Below are 23992 nucleotides of genomic sequence, written 5' to 3'. Positions count from 1 at the left end.
AAATGCTGGGAATCTGCAGATTCAAGGCTACTCGAGGAGTTTAAACAGCCCCCTTTGCTGAATACTGTAAAATAAGAGGCGGAAAACTGCTTCAGGAGAACAGAGCTCCAGCTGGCTTCATGTCTAAGAGATTTGGGGACATGATGTGCTGTGGTTTTGACGTGACTAGGGCAGGAGTGAGCAGTTTGTGTTTGTCGAGTTTTAAAAACTATACAGTTATAAATAGGCATAGAAACTTTTCGCCATAGACATCGCTGTCATACACCAGGACACTGCACAGGCGGAACAAGAAACTCCAAGGGTCAACAAGGAATGTACCCCGTACGTCTGTTAGTGTAGTGTGCTCCCCACACACCAGGGGGAGCTCTCACCTGTCCATTGAACCAGTTCCAAGGTGCACTTCCTTTAGGCTAAAAATGAAGGGATCAAAATGGGAAGATGGGAATGGAGAAGAGGAAAAGGAAGACAGAGAGGAGATTTTAAGCTTCTGTAGTTGGCAATTTCTGAGATTCATTATCCCTGGTATGTATGTGATCCTTGCTTCGTTTGCTTGTATTTACCTATGTTGCATGTACCATCCCAAGACCCTGACCAGGAATAGTGTGATTAGACGATGGATGGATGTACCACCAACATTTGTTTGCCATTAAAACCACACACTCATCATCAACCATGATAGTATTTCTTTCAAAATCAAACGTAGCATAGTGTGTTTCAAAGTTTGTATATACTGTACAGTTTGTGCTATCGTAATGTTGCACCCTACGTTCACTGTTTATTGCATTGTTGCACTACATGTTGACTGTTGCCTGTTATAGTCTGCAAGAAGGCATTCAAGGAAGAATTTCATTGTACTTTGTACAAGTACACTGAAAATATGACAATAAACCTTTTAGTCCTTGAGTTGAACTAAGTTATTTTGCCAAGAGCTAAAGCAGAGCCTAAGAGATATTACATTAGGTGTTATACTACTCAGTGTCTACTTCCTTTGCACTTTCCCTACAGTTTAGTAGGTGGTTGGTTATGGTGTTTGACATTCTTTTACAGTAAGGATGGAAAAACTAGGTCTGTCTGCACCAAGTGCCCCAGAGAAGTTACACAGTGCACTGAACTTGTGAGCAGTCTGTAGCTAACGGATGTAAAGGATGGTGAGGAAAAAGATGGAGGTCAGCTGGGGGAGGAGTTAGAGCTTCTACAACCGGAAATACCACTAAAAATTGCTGTCAGAGCAGAGGACCTGCCCAGCTCATAACTTAGACAACAGAAAGTGTTGTGAATCCTTTCGATTTGAGGCTCTTGTTCTGATAATTGTATTGATTCGATATGGGGCTTTTATGGCAGCATATGTTAATTAGAGGCTGTCGGGTAAAATGGAGGTTGTCGGGTAAACGAAGGTTGCCAATTTCTTTCTCTCTGCCTACAGCGCTGAGCTGAAGCAGAAGTCACTGCTGATGTAAGCATTTAATGTTCGAATTATATGAATGTTACGCGATTTCCTGTGCGATGTTTACATGGGTTAGCGGAAGTTATAAAGTTGTATAAGCGCTTGTCGCGAGTTCGCCTGGTGTGTAAATATAACCCGGCTGCGTTCGACGGTTGGACACATTTAGTGTTAATTATGCCGACGTCCAAATGAATGGCTGAATTGGTTAATGATTGTATAAGCTAATGGATATAAGCTGTTCATACAGATACTGCATAGTTCTAATTATAGTGATGTGTGCTTCAGTGCTGAATGTATTGTTGTAACAGTGCCATATGCCTCAATATCTTTATTCTGTTGTTTATTATAGAAAATTCTGTCTTCAGTTCAGTCCACGTGTCAATCCTGTCCCTTGAGTGCTCCATCTTGTATGTGGGAATTGTAACCTGCTACGTAGTAAAGTTCTTAGCTCTGCTTAACGACTCAGTGCTCTCTGACCGGAGCCCTCCAGCGGTCAATGATATCACACACCGGCATCAGGGGGTAGAATTCCTCATCAGAAAGCCTTCCAAAGAGAGATCACCCTTGTTTAGCACCTAAGCTAACAGTTTCCAGAAGAATCGTGCGGTTGTTGTGTAAAACATTCGGAAGAGGGGAGAGCTGAGTAGGTGCTGGTTATCCTGTACTGCCAGGAGCGGTTACTATGGGATGCAACCAAGACAACAGCATTATTCCAATTGCCATTCGTCATCTCAATTTAACATAGTTGGGTGAGGCTTTAACATTTATAGCAGCTTGTGAAGAGCTTTTATTGGTTAGAACCTGCAGAAATTGCATGTGTAAGATCCCTAAATTAACAAGCCCATCCCACGTTTCGCTGACCCAGTTCCCCTGTTGTGTCTGTTGATTCAGAAGGAGAGAGAATAAGGTATAGTCTGACGAATGTTAGTGGTGCTTCAAGGTATCAGATGGTGCTTTGATGCACCCACTTCTTCAGTGACATACAGGTCTAGCAAAGCATTATGGGAACGGTTTCTTAGTTAGTCTCTCTCCCCCACCTACGTTTACCTGATCAGATGAGAACATCAATGTGATTTACAGGGTAATTATCTTTGCTTTTTCTCACTTCACACTCTAGTGTTTCATGAAAATACAAACTAGTACAAGTCTTTAAAAGCAGCACTGGGTTATTTGCTTATTATACCAAAGCCACCAGTCCATTATACACTCTGGCCCAGATTAACCATATGGGCATTTGGGCAAGTCACCAGGAGTACCCCCTATAAGCCCCCCCCAGTCCCATTGACAAATGTAATTTAAGTTAAGTTAATAAATTTCATATCTTTATACAGGATTATACACTATTATTTAAATAAAGCACTAACTGAAATGTTAGATGCATTTCATAATCCACCAATCAGCTCTCTTTTGATGTCATGCCACTGCTCCCCAGTTGTATTTGATACTTCTAATCCAGCCCTGCATAAACTGTTCATTTATTTAATATAGACAGACTCACACAGTCCCTGGAGCAACTGGGGTTAAGGACCTCGCTCAAGGGCCCAACAGTAAAATCAATCTCCTTACTCTGGAAGTCAAACTTCTAACCTTCCTATCACAGGCACAGCATCCTAACCCACTGAGCCACACGGTTGAAAGCCAAGGTCTCCCAACGCATTGAAAACTCTCTACTAGCAATCGCTGGCCTGCTCCCCGGGCCAGAACTTCAAATAATGTATCCTTCTGTTTTATTCAGTAATAAAAGTAATGTTATTGCTGGAACACAGTGCTCTCAAGGGTCAGGAAATTAAATTCACAGACTACAGTCAGATTTAGGAGCTGTGGGATGCTTAGTAGGAGAGAATGTTCTTCCAGAACTAAAGATCTTGCTGAACCAAAACAGACACAATCAAACAATCTGAATCATCACATCATTATATCGGTATCAGTTCCTATAAATACAAGCTACTCTGTTGATAAAAAGCGGGTCATACTTAGGGGGTTATAGACGATACTCGAGAGGGACAAGGGCGAGACACAGGCCGTGAACTGATCCCTTGTGTTCTGGTGTAATTGATGAGCTCCGCCCACTCCGGGACGGGATATTATCCATTCTAAGTGTAGATTGGTCTGCAGCCTGTCACTGCTGCCGTGGTTGGGGGGGGCTTAACAAAGACAAAGACACCCACAGAACAGAGTGAGGAGGTTCGAAGGGGAGACAGCTTCACACGAGGCGCAGGAAGGGGAGGAGGATAACCGTGATTCTCCAAGGCAATTCACTTAATCTGCTGCTCTTACTTTTCACTTTTACTTCCTGCTCCTGGTGACAGACGTAACCCGCTGTAATCTTCACACACTGAGTAGGCTAGAGACCCAGAAGCACCAACGTCTTTCTCCCCCCAACCTCGAACACCTAAGTTTGGTATTTCACCCAGCGAGCAGCGGTGGTGTTTATCACCACGCAAACCATTCCCCGCTGCTGGCTACAAACAGTCATTACACTTAATATTAAATGAACTTGCTCCTTATTTAGAACACGCTGAAGCAGCACGTTCCACTAACCAGCTAGCAGGTGCTATTTTACGACTCTATTTGCTAGCTATTTGTTTAATTTTTTTAAATGTATGGAGGGGAGGGGGACTTTTTCAGAGGGGGTCCAGAAAGAATCAACCCACCCCTGAGCAGAGTGGCCACATTTCAGCTGCAGGCTGGCGAATCAATGAGGACATATTTTCAGGCCATATACCTTCAATTAAATTTTACAGATATTGGCACTCAAACATATATTACTGCATGTGGTCAATGAATTGTGAAAATGTGCATGATAGTGATGCAGTTGAAGCAAGAGAATTTAAAAGTTTATAAACAAAAAGTGGACCGTATCCAAAAAAGTAGTAAAATTTTATGAGAATTACACTGACTGCTGTGACAGGTGTCCGGGCCGGCCCAACCTCCTGATCTACACCCCATATAGCTGCTTTGGGATGAGCTGGATCAAAGAGTAGGAGCAAGGTAGCTAACTTGTGCCCGGGGCTCCTTGGGGACTGCTGGAGACGCATTCCGGGGCGGCTGCAGCAGGAAGTTGGTTGAAAGACTGCCAAGAGTCTGCAGCGCTGTCATCGAAATGAAAGGGGGGTCGTTACAACATTGGATATGTATTACTTTACTGCCTTGATGCATTTTACAAAATGACCAGGTCCAGGAGATAATAAAATATTGTATAATACAGAATCAAATGCATTAACAGCAGCTGGGTCAATCAACCTATCAATCTATCCATCCATCCATCCATCCATCCTACCCTTTTGTCATGGTCGAAACTGCTCACTAGTACCCATCAACAAATCTAAAATTAACATCATTAGACTTGTGGTCTATCATTTGTTCCTCCCTGAACTTTGTTCATCGAGCAGGTCCTCCCTTGCAGCCTCTGTGTGAGCCTGAGAAGATTTCATCTTTCCAAGTTTTTCCCTGCTGAATCTGCTGGCCCTTCTCTCCCAAGTCCTCCAGGATTATCCTTTTCAGTGTCAAATGCCAAATTCACAAAGGCCCCCCGCATCGTGGAGGACGCTTCCCACCCTTCCCAGAGTTCCTTTGTCCCCCAGTTGTCGCTATTTTCTGTATTTATTTTTTTTATTATTTTGTTATTGATTTACTCATACATACCGCTCTACTGCTCCATCATTGCCCATTTGAAATATCCCATCAGTGTTTATTTCGACATTGTGTGCCAGTGTCAATGTTCCCTCTGCATTTGCCCTCTCTATGCACTACAGTGGTGCCTGTACCCACGAGCGTAACTGGTTTGAAGACACAACTCGTGGGTACTATTTCTCGTGGGTACAAACCATATTTCCCATAAGGAATAATGGGAAAGGGATTAATTGGTTTTCCTGCCCCAAAATACCCCCATACAAAACATTTATAGGCAAAATAATTGAGCTTTTAGTGACAATATAATTAATACTGATTGAGAATATCATATTTTTCAGCATATTACACACACTTTCATCTTTAAATGCATAAAAAGCTGCGCTATGGCCGTACACGAAAGAGACCAAGTCCCGTAGGCTAGGCTAGGCTGCTCGGCGTCGCCTACAACATTCATAAAGAATTGTTGCTAACAATAAAACATTGAAAAACAAGCCTAAATATGACAGTAAATTGTGTTACTAATAAAAACCTGGAAAAATGCTAATTATCAGTGCTATCAAACATTTATGAAAAATTGCTTACCATACAGCAATCACTTAGCCTATGCGGGAAGGATACGTACCTCTTTCCCGTATTGTAACGCACATCTGTACGTACATATCTTACATTAACTGTTTTACCTTTAGGAAGCATTTTATATAATAAAAAAAATCATACATTTACAAGAGTGGATGTAAACATACGTATCATAGCAGCGCTCTGGTGGCATGTCGCGGCAACACAAAACAGCTGTTAGAATGAGCCAGCTGAAGCCATCGAAAGAAATCGTTTCGTATCTTTTCGTTACATTTAACTGTGCGTTTCTTTTTAATAGATATTTTTTAACTAAAGTTACTGCTGACTGTTCATCTGTTCTTTTCATTAAGTTTTAAAACTGAAATTTGTAACATTGTTACATTAGACTAAAAAAAACAATGATGACAAGAAAAAACAATGAGATAACGAGGCGGGCGGGCTCACGGTACCGCTCGTGGCTCCAAACATTGCTCGTGGGTACAGCGAGATTTTATTAAATAAAAATGCCCGTGACTCAATTACTCGTGGCCTCAGACGCTCGTGGGTACAGGTACCACTGTATATGTAATTATGTAGCACCGCAGTTTGATGTTATTTCGTGTTACCATATTCTGTTCACTGAATGTGGCTGGTGTGATAGTGAAGTCCCACTTCATTTGAATTGATATTGGAGGTCGTACTTCAGCATTTTCAAAACATTCTATCCCCTTGATTTTCAAAGTCACAGATTCTTGCGTTATTGTAAGTCCTTTGATGAGTTTGTGCAGAGATTCTTCAGTGTGTGTGTGTGTGTGTGTGTGTGTGTGTGGGGGGGGGTTGCCCCCTTCCTAGCAGCACATAAGTCTTCAGTTATACGCTCTGGAATGCCTCCATCGCCTCTCATTGCGGCCTGATATTGTCAATTTGCATATAATTAAAACGGACCCACACAGAAGTTAGTGGAACTCTACTGGTTACAGTGGAGCTAGTTACCAGGATGTTACAATGTTACCCAAACTTGTTTTTTTCTGTTTGCTAACAGGTTCTAACAATCTTGTATGTTTTTGTCTGCTATGTGCATTAGAAATCCTGTCAGCTACTTCCCAGGGATCCATGCTGAGTAACATACATTAAAACACCATTACCTGACACATCGTTACATGGTCACGTCGCAGTTGGGCCCTTGGGCGAGGCCCTTAACCCCAAAATGATCAAAGGACTGGCTTACCCTGCTCCCAATTGTACGTCACTTTGAATAAAAGCATCTGCGCGATAAATGTAAATGTAAAAAAGTCGTCCACTGCTGAAGACCAATTATAGCTTCTGTGAGCTGAGCTGTCAGAGAAGGTCGGTAAATTAGTCTGTCATTACCAGGACAGGTTCAACTCCTCTTTTTATAGTTTGGCTATTTTCTAATGAGTTATGATAATAACTCTCATCTGCTCCAGAGATAATGCCAACAGGGACTGTTTGTTTTAAGCTACACCCAGTATGCTGTCAGCGTCAGACACGCTAACGTTACATAACGCAGCAAAGAGCCCCTCCGCCGTCTCTGCCTGTTTACTTGCTCTCCAGCAAACAAATGTTAGCTTAAATCGTTTCCCTTATTTATGCCCCTTTGCCTGTTTCTCTAGCTACTAAACACTCACTGCTGTAAAATCCAAAGACCCTTGTGGTGTTTCACATTTAGCAGATGCTTTTACAAGATTGACATATAGTACCACTTAAATGTCTGAATACACCTGCTTTTAGTGCATCTGTCTCTATTTCAACTATGTCACTCACCTTATAGGGCTCAAGGCAATAAAAATGACATAAATATTGCAACAACCCAGAGACGTGTTCAACGTCTGAATTTTCTCAGATTGTAGACTCTTCAAAACAGCCCCTTCTCGCTCTGATGGCAGCACTGCAGACTCTTGGCAAATTTTTCCACCGGCTTCCAGATGTAGCCACCTGGAATGTTTCTCCAATAGTCCTGAAGGAGTTTCCACAAGTTTTGGGCACAAGTTGGCTGCCTTGCTCTTACTCTCCAATACAACTCATGCCAAAGCAGCTCTATGGGGTTTAGGTTGGGGGTGGATTGTGGGGGCCAGGTCATCTGTCACAGCATTCCAGCGCTTTCCTTGTTCAGGAGATAATACAGTACTTACATCACCTTCAGGCATGCTTGGGGTCATAACACAATGGGTCAAAGTATATGTGGCCAGACTTTTTTCCTTTTTGAGGAAATATTTAATTAGGGTCAGGGTGTAGGATCGGTTGAGTTAAAGAGTTAAATGTTGATATAATGACTCGGCCTGGCATGGGACTCGTACCCATATCATTCTGGATATGAACACTTTGACATATCTCCGACACACATATTGTCAGTATACTGCTGAGTTAGCCCCTTCGGCAGGCTGCAGTTCCCGTTTCACTTTTCTAATATTAATTTAAGTTTTTGCTTACAGCTCCCACATTCTTATAAATTGATCTTTAGGTATAAATTCATTTTTCGCCTTAATGTTTTTTTTAATGCAAAGACACGCCACACAGCTTGATGCATATCCAACGCACCCCTTGCAGGCTGTCTCTCATTTTATCACACTAAGATGTTGCTTGGATCTTCTTCCAGTGTATAATGAGTAAAAATGTATGTCAAACACGAGCATGCGGCAGTTAATTTATCATAAGATCTGCCACCTCCGCACCCCCCCAGATCAATCTTCACGACCTAAAGAACTTTTCAATTACTGAGACTATTAAGGTGTGGATATAATCTTCAGATTGGCTGTCTTGTAGATTTATATGAAAAAAGGCAAAAAGATCCAGCATTAAATGTCATGTTTTAGCAGGGGGGGGGGGGCTGCAGAAAGATCATTATGAGGCCTGATGTGGTTTTTATGCCTCCAGTCACTAGTCACTTTGAGGTTCTCCTGCCTCCCTGTGTCACTGGTTAAGCACAGATAGCCCATAAAGCGCCCCCCCCTCCTCAGATTGGGGCATTCCCTCCTCTGACAGGCTGATACAGTGTGCTGGTGTCTCTGACGTCCACTACTTGGGGTAGGCGGCTATGTGCTGCCAGGAGTTTGGATGCTAGCTTACATGCCTAGAGCATGCTGGGATATTATTATTATTAATAATAATAATAATAAACATATGCATTTCCACACACACAAAAAAAAGGCATTTGATGTGGTTCAGAAAGCTGGTCTTAAACACTCTGGTATCCTAGACAAACCAGTATACAACAATGCCATGTGCCCCACTAGCGATCCTGTATGGGATAAACACTTAGAAGATGGATGAATGGATGGATGGACGGACGGATGGATGGAAATGTCAAAATTCAGTGTAATGACATGTACAAGGTACTTCTCAAAACCTTCTTTGATTCAAAAGTTTGCACAGCTAGTGGCCAGAAAGAAAACCGGAGGACACAAACGATCACCTTGTAACCTCAAGAGATTTTTCAACATCCAAGTATTTAACTTGTTACAGAATCAAACCCAAATATAAGATCTTTTTAGTGTCTGCGCTATAACATATTAGTACATATTCGCAAAAAAAAATGTAATGGGTTCCACATCAGTAGGTTCTCATGGGATTTGAATCAAAAACCTTCCGGTAATACGATCTGTATCTTAGCAACCTTGCAACTTATTTAGAAAGGGGGAGACTGGACATGTCCCCACACGCGCAAACGGGCCCTGGGGTATTGGCGGGTGTGAGGAAGGTCGATTCGGTCGGCCCCTACCCTGCAGGGCCTGCAGCTTGTGCGTCTGGATGATGATGCAGAGCTGGAGGACCAGCTGGGGGGCGCTCTCCAGGAAGGTGGCCAGCAGGTGCAGCATGCTGATGTCGGCATATTCATACACCATTCGCCAGTAGAAGCGCCAGCGGTCGTTCACCCTGCTCCGGCGACTCCTCACTCCCAGGTAGATGGTGCGGAAATACCTGCAGTTCAAGAGAACATGCAGAATCTGCTGTTTATCCAGAATAGGAAGAGTGACGACTCCAATTGCAAATACATGTGGCATTCAGGTGGCACCCAATTAGCACTTTGCTAAAAAATTCTCTATCCACATGGTTTCATTTTTTGATGAATCTTTTATTTACATTTTGTTTATTTATCAGACACGTTTATCTGTGTCATACAGTTGAGAAAGCAGGTTCAGACTTTGGGGTTATGAGCTTTGCTGAAGAGCCCAATGATGGAATCCCTCTGCCGCCTACAAGATTTGAACCTCTGACCTCCCGGTGACAGGCACAGAGTCTTAACCCACTCTACACGTTTATGCATGCTGCCCATGCCCAAAATCATGCAATGAAGTGAAACCATGCTTCCAAATTGCTCTAGCTGTGTGAGTGTTTACCTGGTGTCGGACCGGCATGCCCGCTACCGCGACTCTCTGCTGGATTCTGAAGATGGGTGAAATTCTTACTGTGTCATGAAATTGCTACATCTAATTTTTCAGGCATGATTTGGGCATGAAACACTACAGTAAAAAATTATAATAATAAAGAACAAAAAAAAACAGATGCTCTGGACATACCTAGAACAATAAACTCTGTGTAAATGGTCCTTTCCAGAAGTAGGCAATGTACCACAAGGTTGTAACCCATATTTTAATGTCTAAATGTCTTTTTTACTGTAAAAATGTGTGCTGTACTACTGTAAATTTGCAATTTCTTTCAGATTAATAATGGGTCTGACACCAGTAATCTTTAGGACCCCTGAATAAAAACCTTACACACTTTTCTCCACTGTCTGGCAGACAGAGGTCATCTGGAACACCACCTCTGACAGAGCGATACTGTGGCCCGCTGATTTGTGAGCCCCCAGCCATTTCGTCAGGCTCCAAACTGTAATACATCTCCCATTACTCGATTATTTAACAGACCCCAGTTCTAGCCTGATGACAATATTTACATCCGGCTAAAGCCGTATCTTTTTTAGGCTGATAGTTGATAGCAAATTAACTGACTGAGTTTAGACAGAGAAACATATCCACTTGTCCCTCTGGAGTCTTATTCGCCCATTTAACACAAATACTCATTTATTTTTTACTCATTTTAAAAACGAGAGCGGCACTCAGTTTGAGAAGCACTCTACGCCCGGAACGAAGCCTTTTCTCTCTGTATAGTGACAGGGCTTTTGCATACGCCTTCCACATAATCTCTGGCCGTTTTTGGTTATTTATTCCTGTTTGCGCAAGCGAATCTGGAAGCGGATTTAGCCACAAAGACCGAAACTAATGTGATTGTGCTGAGACGTCAATGTGAGCCGTACGGTCATATAGTACCGAAATGCAGCTTAACTGGTGCGCCAACCATTCATTCATTGTCCGACTGCTTATCCAGTACAATAGTACAGAGAGCTGGGAGTCTATCCCAGTATGCACAGGGCACAAAGCAAGGAACACCCAGGATGAAATACCACAAGCGATGTACAATACTGAGAATCAGGATCAGTAAGTCCCTGGAGCAACTTGATTAAGCGCCATACTCAAGGCCCGAACAGTAACGTCACTCTACAGACCCTCAGATCAGAAGAACGGCATCGTACGTAAAACACACGCAAGCAATATGGCATCTTTTCCATAAATAGGAATTTTCAGCCCATTGTCTCATTACCACAAAGTACCCCCCTCCCTCCACCAACCACCACCACCACACATACCCCTAGTCTCCAACACGACGCGAAGAAGTAGACGCCTATTTAAAATTATTTTTATCCGTGTGACCAGCGACGCTGAGATCCCACATCGGGCGAATCACACGCCGCCTCCCGACTTTCTTTTCAAGCGCGACACCTTTCAGGTGGTTTCTAAATATACCACTAAATATATGCCTCGCCGCAGGCACCAGAGGCTTGCCGGTGTGGGCTCAAGCTGTCACGAAAACTGCCCCCCCGACCTCGATGCCCGCCCCACGAGCCACCGAGGACCTCGTTCCCGAAAAAAACAATTAAAAGATAGACATCCGCGTCCCGTCCTCCCCGCTCTCAGCCCGTCCGAACCGGTTTTCCTCCACTCAAGCCGCAGATTTAATTAACTTTAATTAACGGTGCTTAACTTCGGCGTGCCCAGGGTCTCTCCACGACCTCTCTGTTTGCCGTCTCACGGGGCACGACGCCCCGTACTGGCTGCCGTTATGGGTACATGTAGGCACAGATCTGGGTGTCCTCCTAACTTTTATATTCGTTTGATTGAAAGAAGCGGAAATCCATATCTACGTATTTTTTGCACACTTTAGCTTTTTATATATGTTTACACCCAACGCCCCTCAAATCCACGTGACCGGCTTTTCAATCAACACAGTAATCAAAATGGATCATTTGTTTGCGAGTGTCATTCGTCTTAATTAATCCATCCATCCATCTTCTAAACGATTATCTACTATAGGGTTCCAGTGAGCCTGGAGCTCATCCCAGTATGTCCAGAATGCAATGTAGGGGGACACTAAGGTAGTGGATACGTCTAAAGGTGAAATTTGTTAAACACAGTTATTGCCTAACTCATATGTCTGGTAAATTTCTGGTCTCGTTCTGAAACAACGTTTATTGTCAGTATTTTCGGCAAATAACCTTTTGGTATGCCAGTTCTATGGAACTCTCTTCCCAACTTACTAAGGAATCTTCATCCACTGAACAGTTTATAACCAGACTAAAGATTCACTTTTACTCCATAGCCTTTTGTAATCTTCAATGACATGGTGCTGCACAGTCTCACAACTCGCACGTGCTTTTGTTATGCTGTTTTTATCTTGTGCTTTTTCCTTTAAATTGTATCTCAGTGGTGTTTTACATTGCTTTTAATGTTGTGCTGTGGTTTTAATCCATTTTTCAAATGTTGCTGATTGTGAAGCACATTGGCTACGGTATTATGGTTGCTGTTGTAAATGTGGTATGTAAATAATTTCCCTTGCTCTATTGCGCATTCACCACTGACACGCCCACCTTGCGAGACGCCCACTAATCCCGCCAATAGAGACCTACAGTATACATGAAGTGGAGGAAACGACACTCGAACATGCACTCGACGGCAACATACACACTTCGCACCCACATGGATTGAGACGAAACTCGAAGCCACAACCCTGGAAGTGTGAGGGCACCGTTTCTCCCCCCAATAATTATTATAACGTTTGATAATCTGTAATCAATCCACATCGCACAATACAATTTAAACTCATAAACAATCTATTTTACATGCGATATTTTCATTACACTTACATTTATTTTATTCAGGCGACGCTTTTGCCTAAAGCAACGTACAATTGAGACAAACAGCACATTACAAACGTGCATGGCAATGCAATAGATTAAATCAGAGAGATATTTCTAACAATTTACTTATCTTAAATAACACTGTATGACATTTAACTTATACTGTTCATAGAGCTGCTTGACACTGTATTTCTGAGAGACGCAGTATTTTAATGTTTTGTTGTACATAGGTTGAAATCTATTCCCCAAATGTTTGAGGTGTGTTGTACATTACTGGGTTTGAATTTACGTTTCGCTAATATGAGAAATGTGCCCACAAGCTTCTCCACTGTTCTTTACAAGACTTTTATCGGAAAGCACAGGTCTACAGAAAAAAAATGAAATATCAACCATGATGCCGGACAGTGAGCAAAATGAATACTAACACGCAAAAATTGTCTGTGTTAAACAGGGAAAACATGTCACTAATGACTGCAGTTAAAGTGTTTATCCATTCACATATATTTCCGAAAGTCGCAGTGGTTCTGCTAGACTGTTAACGGTGCAGTCTAAGGAGCAGCGAAAGTCCCTAGGATTCATCCCTGCGGTGAGAACGAGAGCATGCTGCAATCTCTAGGGGGCGCTCACGTGCCTGTCCGATTGTGAATGGCGACGAACGGCGAATCCGTATGGCTTTAAATCGTTAGTTTTGCTTCGGAAAAGCAACTGCAAAGCAGTGACACTGTGTCCACATGTAAGTGCCAGCTTTTTCTAGAATGCCTGTCTCTTCCTACGTGGAATTCTTATGTATAACACTGGCTTTAAACCACACATGGACCAATTTAAAGATCTTCTCATGGTCTCGATATAAGGCCGGGGGACACCCTGGACGGGATGCCAGTCCATCACAAGGGCACAAGGTAGGAGAGCACCCTTTACAGGATACCAGTCCATTACAGGATGCACAAATACTCACTACTGGCTGTTCAGTTAGCCTAACAACCTGAAAGCTCTATAAACACATAACAAGGACAGGATTTGAACCCACAACCACGAGACAACAGTGCCATTCACTGAGCTACCCATGCATCCAAATTACTAAAAATATTAATAATTTGAATCTATTATGAGTTTGACTCAGCCCCTTGGAAATCTGTACTCTTCAGAACATGACTACTGACCTCAGATCTCTGACTTATGTGACACATACCCTTTCAGAACAGGGAAAGGCAAAACACTTGGAATTTAGATCTGAATATCTAGTCGCAAAATGGTGCCCCTGAGACTGTCAGAGTTCTTTAAAACTGTAAAGGTGTCCTTCGTAACACAAGATGGCCACCTGCAGTATGAAGGAGACCTGTGGTTTGATGTCACCACGGTGAAGTGTAAGGAACACAAGGGGAGTCTGTGGACCCTCTCCGGGGCAGAGCAGATGCTTAGGTGTTTGATTTACCACCGAATCCGTGTCGCCGAGGTGACGGGTGGAGCTGGTGGGTATGGAGTTGCCGCAGTACAGCCGTACTTTAAGCAGCCATGTTTTTTGAGAGCACAGTTTTCAATATGGCTACCGGTTTCCAATATGGCTACCGGGGCTCCCTGAGAAAGGTCAGGTGGAGCAACAGAAAGGTCAAAAATGGAGCAGGACCAATTCTGGGCCAATTCTTATCAGTTATCTTATCAGTGTCACAGAGACCCAGATTTATCTTAGTCATTTGCTGTCATCCAAGCTTCTTCTATTGACCCTTGTTCCTCACCTTGAGATACCCAAACTCTAGAAGATCAGCTTCAGCTGGCACTGGGTGTCAGTGTGTGTCTCTGTGGGTCTGACCTCGCGTCCCATAATCAGAACGTCACTGCTTTGCTATGACTGCCATGCTTGGTGTGAATTCTGCCTCTCCACTGGGGTCTCATGCCAGCTCTATAAATAACTGAAAAAGCCTCCAGTGGCAATGGATGTATGGTTGCACTCTGACCCCACGCTTTTATATCACCTCCTGGGAAGTGTGTATGTCTTTAAGAAGGAGAGCCTGATGGGGAGTGTGAAAACGAACACATTCCACTGTACCAGTGCAAATACAGTTTGTTTATGGTAACACTTTATTTGAGGGGCCACAAGTAACTTAGTAGCTCATCATAAAATGATGATGAACAAATATAGCACCTGCACGACACACATGAACTCTTAAGCGATCGATTAATGACGGAGCATGGGATCAGTGCGTAACTAACACTTAATTGATACATTAAATAAGAGTGCGCTGCTATATCTGTCTCCTCAAGTAAAATGTTACCCGATTTTCATTTCATTTTCATCTACCAGGACTACAAAGGCATTTCATCTAACCCAAACCAGACATCCGTGTGAGGATATGCAGATGGTTTGAAACTTGGACGGACAGAGAGGAATCTCAGTACCGGTGTCAGCGGAAGGTCACGGACACACTCCTACGCCTTGCCACACCGTACCACACGTACACCAAACGCCCCATCAGGCAGCCCCCTGTCGGCCTCTGGCATTCCCGCCCACTCCACATCGTTCTCTCTTTAATCCGCGTCACCGACTGGCACCGACCTGCCACCGAAATTCCCGACCGTGAATTAATCTGGTTACGGAGCCAGCGACCCCGCTGATCCTTAATGTGAATAAACCGTTCCAGGATATTTCGTTGAACCCTGGCTTTTCCACATTAACAGGATTTACCAGACTTTTACCCACAATTCATAATGATGAATATAGGCAGTCCCCAAACAGCTACCACAGAAACCCCCCCCCCACTCCCTGCATGTAAATATACTGACTGTTGGACCCCAGCTTAACCCTGAGAACTGCTCTAGGGTGCTGATAGATATCTGACTGCTCTCTGACCCAAAGTTCGGGTGTGGAGTGTTGCTCCGCAGATAAAGTGGCTGTGACTGTGATTGGAAAGTCACTGGGTCAAATTTTGGTATTAGCAGAAAAAAATACTTAGGGATCTTCGCTTAAATATGAAATTAAGGTTCCATCTCCACTCTCTCACGTTAGCCAGGGTGCCTTGGGTAACCCTAACCCCACTATCTCTCTACAGCTGGGCTGCCCATTCCTGCTCTTGGGGATCTACTGTACCTCCCTGCAGAGCTTAGCTGCGTCCCTAATTTGACACACCTGATACACATAATCAGGTATGTTTACATAGCTGGCTGTAATACGGAAATGCAGGGAGGCCGGTGAACCTGGAGTGGCAAACTATTACGCAATCTGGGGCTGGCAACAGAAGTCATGATCGTCTGGGGTTTAACATGACTTTTTCAAAATATGGTAACTAACCATAGTTTTTACAATAAATAATATTTGAAAGAATAGCATTAACATTAATCTTGGGAATTTTACCATGGTGTGCCGTGAAACCAGTAACCATTTCATCCCTTGATGTGAGTGACGGATCAAGATAGACACCAGCGGGAACATGGCAGATTCCAAATTGAGAGAGAGAGAGAGAAAAAACATTTAACAACAGCTGAAGCATTTCATAATCACTAACAAATGAAATGGTGCTTTATTTGCCATTGGCACAAGTATATTAGAATGTGTTAGTTTTCACATGTCCCATCTCGCTCTCCTATTTGAGACACACAAACATACAGTATATATGCAGTTCAAAGCAAAGTTTGGGGTCCAAGTGCAGGGTTTTGCATTTACCCAGCACCCCTAATGTATTTTGGGGGGTTGAGATCCTTGTCTGACAGCCCAACAAAGATGAAAAGACTTTGCCAAGGATGGGACTTGAACTGATGACCTTCTGATCAGAGGCATAGAAACCTAAGTCGTAGAGCCGTATACGTATTAATAGAACGTATTTGTTTTTAATGAACATTTAAGTAGGCATGGAGCATCCTGGATTAGACAGCCTGTCGATGGAACTCATAATCTCATAAACAATCATAGTCAGTTGTCTGTTGTTAGCGCATGTTTTTGGGCTGTGGGAGGGGACTGGATCAGCCAGGGAGAAGCCATGAGGATCAAACCTGCTCACTGAGCTGAAACCCTCATCCCTGGAGACTCCAGGCAACTAGTGGTGATTCTGTAGTGCTGTCAACGCCACCAGATCCTTCTATGACATTTAGGATGCTGGTCAACTGAAATGACAATTTAAGGTATTCTGTGCCTGGGACAGGGGCTGTTCTAGGATTTAAGGTGGGAGCAACAGAGGGGCTATAATTCATACAGAGAGATCAACATTAGCCAATGAAATGTTACGAATCAGTGAGTGACAGGATAGGCATCCTATCAGCTTTCAGCTGGGGCCATTGGCCCAGTGGCTCTACCCCGGTATAAGTCCTTATAACAGCAAGTATCACTCACCAGTGACAGCAGAGTTGACAGAAATATCTTTAACAGAAATATTACCATGACAAACACCAAGGATGCAGCTGATCTGTGGTGGAATGGCTGTATATACACCAATTCCACTGCTAGGCTCATGTTAAATGGGGGGAATGAAACTGCATCCTGAAGGAATCGGGGGGAGGGGGGACATCAACACTCATGGGTAACATACCAACCTGCAAAGTACTTTCAAAAAGAGCCATAAAGTGACAATGAAGTCATTCAAATTGAAATAAAGTGACATCACACCAGCAACTGGGGTGCCCCTCAGTAGATTCTGGGGTTCAAACCCATAATTTCATTATTTGTGCCCGAAGTCAAGTTATCAGTGACAAGGGGAGGGTTTCACAACACTTACACAGGTACAATACGCTTTAAGTGTCTAACACAGGACAATGTGAAACTGGGGGGGCTAGGCACAGGTTTATGTACATAGTGCAATGTGTATATAAACAATAAATAAACGAATGAATAGCTAAAGAATAATAAGGACTGGCAGACTTCACTGAGTAAACAGCACGGATACGACATTTTTTGGAGAAAGCAGGGTGAATCAGCACTTGGAGCAATTAAGGGGTAAAGTGTCTTGTTGACTCTGGGATTTAAACCCGTGACCTTCCGATTACACACGCAATGTAACCCACTGGACTACACACCATGCCCAATATGTGGTGAGGAAGAGGATGGTGGAGTCAGCTTGAAGAGTTTTGTGTTGGCTTTAGAGATTTTGCTCTCAGAAGCCGTCAGAGCCTGATAGAATGGCGTGTCATTTGGTTGTACTGTGTGAAAGGAACTGGCATTATGAACTAGACATATAACTCGGGCAGCCAGAGACCCCCACCAATGGTTCCATGGTAAGATGGTCAGCACTCTGGACTTTGAATCCAGTTATCTGAGTTCAAATCTCAGTAGGACCGCATACCTTCAAAGTGGCTCTCTGGATTAAAACTACAAGCTTAAGGTTGCTAGTTCAAATTACAAGACGGGATGAGTAATTTCAAAGCAAGGCCCTCAAGCCCCAATTGTGTGAACATGCCTCTTCTAAAAACGTCCGTCGCTTTGGATAAAAACAGCGGCTTATGTATATATGACTAGCTTTGCCTTTTCCGCCATAGCGTCCCTCTCTGAGGACGCCACTCGGTACAGAGAGACCGACTTGAGGTGTCAGACAGCCACTGAGATGACGTGCAGAGATTTCTTAGAAACACTCTCATCTACGTTAAGCGCCCGTTCCTGTAGCATCAAGACTGGAGACGTGTTACGAAAAAGACGGAATTATTCGGTAAGAGACGCCACAGGCCACAATAGTGTACAGTAAAGCATAAATACCTGGCTTCATGACAGCCTCTGTGAGTCAGAGATAAGACAAACTACATCATAAATACAACAGCGAATAAGAAAAGTAAATGTAAACCAGTAAACAGAAGTAAATAAGTCAACAATACGTAAATAATACTTAAATAAGTAGACAATATGTAAAAAATAGCAATAAAATTTAACTAAATTTAAAAACAAATAAATAAGGACGTGCGAACAATGTACCGCTGCAGTGAATGCAGTGCAAAATGACTGGCACATAAACGTTCAGTGTCCGTTCAGAGTATAGGTGTCTTTAGAAGTGGCAGTGCGTAGTTAGGAGCATACAGAATGACAGGATTGTAACCCTATGTATTTTGTTATTGGTAATACTCCCCAAAGTCGTGGTAGAGAATTCGCGTTACAGGTATAAACCAAAAAGCCAACGTCGGACACACTGCTGCTGTTACTCATTCAAACCGCCTAACCGCTGATCTCTCCCGCCCATATGGCCCCGCCCCTCTTTTGTCCTCCATCCGGAAATAAATACGTAAAACAAACAAATACCCAAACATACTGTATATTATACTAAATACAAACACAAGCGCTTCCTGTATTGCAAAATAAACAAAGAAACTTTAAAACATTAACACTGCCCATCTGACCCTACAGCATGACGGACGATCAGAGGTTCTTCAGGACGCTGTCACAGGTTCACACCTTCTGAGGAGAACAATGTCAGAGACATATTACTTCTTCTACGTAGGTTAGGAAATTGACGATCCCCCCCGACCATGGAATGCAGGCACATAATCATTTATAAATGAATGATTATCTCTGTTGCATGTTCCCTGATTAAACAGCAGTTTCACTCCATTTCCAGGGTTTGTCCGTGTGATTTAGCTAATGCAACTGGCTCCATCATCCCAAAACACACAGGTGGAAAAACAAAATAAACCATGACCAGCTTCTGGTTTGACAAAATCTAACTGAGGCAAAGACAACAGAAATTCATCCAACCATCCATCCATTTTCCAAACCGCTTATCCTACTGGGTCGTGGGGGGTCCGGAGCCTATCCTGGAAGCAATGGGCACGAAACAGGGAACAACTCAGGATGGGGGGCCAGCCCATCGCAGGGCACACTCACACACCATTCACTCACACATGCATTCCTATGGGCAATTTAGCAAGTCTAATCAGCCTCAGCATGTTTTTGGACTGTGGGGGGAAACTGGAGTAACTGGAGGAAACCCCGCGATGACAAGGGGAGAACATGCAAACTCCACACACATGTGACTTAGGTGGAGACTCGAACCTGGGTCCCAGAGGTGTGAGGCAACAGTGCTAACCACTGCACCACCATGCTGAACAGATTCACTTCATAATCTACTATTTAATGCCTGTTAATCTGACACCGATAACATATGTGCATCACCTTTGCCAGAGCTACTGCTTGCAACTACAGTTATGCATTTCCTGAATATAAATGAACTTGACATCTTTTTAGAGACATCCTGAGCAAAGCTGAGGGAGGCAGGAAGTCATGCCTACGTTAATTCTATTCCCTGATCACTAAATATATGCTAATACTTCGAGGGGACACAAATAATGCAGTATTAAGCTACTCCTTATGTATTAATTAATCACAAACTAAATCTTAGTTATGTACTGATCTCATATTTTTACATCGTTAGTGAATCGTGACACATCTGTCATCTCAAGCCATTACTGTACTTGTTATATGTTCTGTAAACCTTAGTGAACTACTGAAGGAACTACTGAAGGAACTATACTATCTCATGTGCATTCATCATTAATAAATCATGACGCATCTTTTATGCCAAGCACTTATTATATGATACATCTTCTGAAAATCTTTGTGAACTATTGAAGGAATAAGTAATAAATAACACAAGCGAAATACTGATGTCATGTTTGTTTATCAATAATAAATCATGACGCATCTTTTATCTCAAGTAACTACTATATTTCTTCATGATTTGTGCTTCAGTAGTAACTGAGTCACTACTAAGTATTTGCGTCCCCTCAAGTAAAGTGTTACCAAATATCTTAATGAAAATGAAATGAATCTTTGTTTGCCATTTGTTCAGGCACATGAGAATGTTTGTTTCTGCATATACCCTATCCTGATCCCCTATAAAGCATTCAAACAGGGGCCATGGGGGGAGGGGGGGCATGGGTACCCTGGTAGATTCAGGGGGCCAGTACTTTACAGGTCTGCGGCCAGCCCAGTGTTACTGTTGCTGTGGAACACGTGACCCATGTTGCCTCATGCAGGACCCCAGCCAGAAAATGCTGATCTTTCAAAGACCTATTTGTTTAACTGGTTTGCTATGAAATGTCGCTTTCAAAGAAAACACAAGCGCTTTTGAAATAGAACGCGAATTACGCTGTTGGGAACTGGTGTAATGATAATGAGCCCTCAAACAACTGCAGCTTACAAGTAACGTGAAGGATCATTGATTCTGACAGAATCAGTTTTGTGCGCTTGTTGGGCTCACAGACGTTTTTTTTTTTCCAATGGTTAAAAATTATTTTAATTGATAAAATATACCATATCAGCCCGATGTGATCAGTTCTGTGTTTTTTTCTTGTGTCGGAGAGTTTCACTGTGTGTTTGTGTGACGGAGCAGGCTGCTCTCTCAAACACTGCAGCGTGAGAGTTGCGTTACTCTGCCCTGATCACATACAGCACCGTCCTCTGAGACACGGAGCTGCTAAGAACTATGCACGGTGGAGAAAACTGTTCTAAAGCGTGGTTACCATTCACCTGAGCTGATGCTGACAATGGTCCTTCTGTGCAACTTGTTTGCATCACTGCTTTAGGGTATAGGTGCTGCGAAGTCCCTCAGCATCACAGATTCACGGTGTAGATGCTATGATGTCCGTCAGCATCACAGCTTCATGGTGTAGATGCTATGATGTCCCTCAGCATCACTGCTTCATGGTGTAGATGCTATGAACTCCCTAGGAACTCCCTCAACATCATAGCTTCAGAGTATAGGTGCTGTGAATTCTCTCAGCATCACAGCTTCATGGTGTAGATGCTATGATGTCCCTCAGCATCATAGCTTCATGGTGTAGATGCTATGATGTCCCTCTGCATTACAGCTTCATGGTGTAGATGCTATGATGTCCCTCTGCATTACAGCTTCATGGTGTAGATGCTATGATGTACCTCAGCATCACAGCTTCATGGTGTAGATGCTATGATGTCCCTCTGCATTACAGCTTCATGGTGTAGATGCTATGAAGTCCCTCAGCATTACAGCTTCATGGTGTAGATGCTATGATGTCCCTCTGCATTACAGCTTCATGGTGTAGATGCTATGAAGTCCCTCAGCATCATAGCTTCAGAGTATAGGTGCTGTGAATTCTCTCGGCATAACAGCTTCAAAGTGTAGGTACTGTGAAGTCCCTTAGCATTACAGCTTCAGGGTGTAGGCACCAGGCAGACCTGTCACATCAGAGTTTGAGCTCATAGTAGATACAAAATCTCCACCATCCATGCTGTAGTTTGTAAGTACAGGGCATTATAGGTTGGGTCAAGACCCAAGGATCTCTGAAATATTCTGCCAGTGCTGTGAGGTCAGTCAGGCCATGTTGACCTCCAGAACCCATCCCACTCTACCCATGATTAATTACATACGGAGGGCATGATGTAGACATGGACCATGAACTCACCACTTCTGCAAGGGCCTCAGCCTTCAGCATTGAGCAATAAAACATTGCAAATGCAGGGATGTGATCCATCTCAGGCCAGAGAGAGGTGAGTGACAAGGCCTACGGACCGTTAGCTTCTATAATGTCTCATACCTGTCCTCCGTTTGCTTTGTTTTCTCTTGAGATGGCTATGCTTTATATTTCATTTCCAGTTCTTTCTAAACAGCCCACTCCAGACCTTCCTGGTAATTCCAGATTTTTTTGTATTTTTGCCAAACATTAGATATTGCAGTCCCCTGTGCCTTGTGTTTGTTCCCTATCACCTGGAGGGAATTAGTATATAATTCATTTAGGCTTCCTTTCACATCACGGTGTCACGTGACTCCTCATGTTTCCAGACACTAGAGCCACTGTTCATTAATTAAAGGACCTCTGTGATGTCCCATCTGTGATTGAATCTCTTCTTTGTAACTATATGGGTTCAACTGCCGGTCAAACCTGTTACATCTGCGCATTTTCTTTCTTCCCAGCAAGACATGGAGTATAAAAGAGGAATAATCACCAACTTGTGTTTTCCTGCCCACTGAGTGCAAAAACAGTTTCCTTAATGTGGGGGAAAATATATATATATATTCTTGGCAGCTGTGAACATCAACAGTACTGCACACAAATTGTCTATTTATATAATTGTTCAGATCTGTTGACATACAAACACTGTTGACATACAAACAGTGCCCTGTTTGCATCTGTGTTGGAAATTAAATCCATGTTGACATTTTTACTGGCACATTGTGAAAGGCTCCTCCTTGCAGTTGTGGTTACTGATGTGTGAAGCTGAAGTACGTTACAGGTGTGATCCAAGTAGGATCTGCTGCAGTGCTGAGCCAGGTTGAGGTTAGCATGGTGGCTCGGTGTGTAACGGTGTGGTGTCTCCCTCCAGCCTGAGGTTAGCATGGTGGCTCAGTAGGTAATGACGTGGTGTCTCCCTCCAGGCGAAGGTCAGCAGCCGTTTAGGTACGTCAAAAGAAGTCTGCTGCCTCAGACTTTCATTATACAGATTATGAAGAATGATCAGATAAATTGCAATAATTGCAAAGTCCCTCTTTTCCATGAAAATTAACTTAATCCCAAAAAAACTATTTCCACTGCATTTCATCCCTGGCAAAAAAGGACCTGTTGACATCATTTCAGTGATTCTTTCGTTAACACAGGTGAGAGTGTTCACAAGGATAAGGCTGGAGATCACTCTGTCATTCTGATTGAGCTAGAATAGTAGACTGGATGCTTTAAAAGGAGGGTGGTGCTTCATGTACAGACACAAGTGAAGAAATCATTGTTCTTCCTCTTTTAACCATGGTTACCTGCAAGAAAACGTGTGCAGTCATCGTTGATTTTTACCAAAAAAGGCTTCATAGGCAAGGATATTGCTGCTAGTAAGATTGCACCGAAATCAACCATTTATCAGATCATCAAGAACTTCAAGGAGAGAGGTTCAATTGTTGTAAAGAAGACTTCAGGGCAAGTGCCAGGATCGTCTCCTAAAGTTGATTCTGCTGGGGGATCAGGGCTCCACCAGTGCAGGGCTCGCTCAGGGATGGCAACAGGCGGGTGTGAGTGCATCTGCAGGCACAGTGAGGCGAAGGCTTTTGGAGGATGGCCTGGTGTCAAGAAGGGCAGCAGAGAAGCCACTTCCCTCCAAGAAAAACATCAGGGACAGACTGATATTCTGCAAAAGGTACAGGGATTGGACTGCTGTGGACTGGGGTAAAGTCATTTTCTCTGATAAATCCCCTTTCCGATTGTTTGGGGCATCTAGAAAAAAG

General features: G+C 43.2%; 1 protein-coding gene across 1 annotated transcript in view; it reads right to left on the bottom strand.

Moving 5' to 3' along the window:
* LOC125740117 (XK-related protein 4-like) overlaps window positions 1-23992 on the bottom strand; it is a 74379-nt gene that overhangs the window by 19143 nt on the left and 31244 nt on the right. Inside the window, exon 2 of the mRNA XM_049010936.1 lies at window positions 9372-9571. Coding sequence (XP_048866893.1) covers window positions 9372-9571 — 200 coding nt within the window. The remainder of the gene's footprint in view (window positions 1-9371; window positions 9572-23992) is intronic.

The sequence above is a fragment of the Brienomyrus brachyistius genome, chromosome 4 (genome assembly GCF_023856365.1).
Source record: "Brienomyrus brachyistius isolate T26 chromosome 4, BBRACH_0.4, whole genome shotgun sequence".
Lineage (NCBI taxonomy): Eukaryota > Metazoa > Chordata > Actinopteri > Osteoglossiformes > Mormyridae > Brienomyrus > Brienomyrus brachyistius.
The sequence above is the reverse complement of the archived record's forward strand: the minus strand, read 5'-3'. Positions and strand labels throughout refer to the sequence as shown.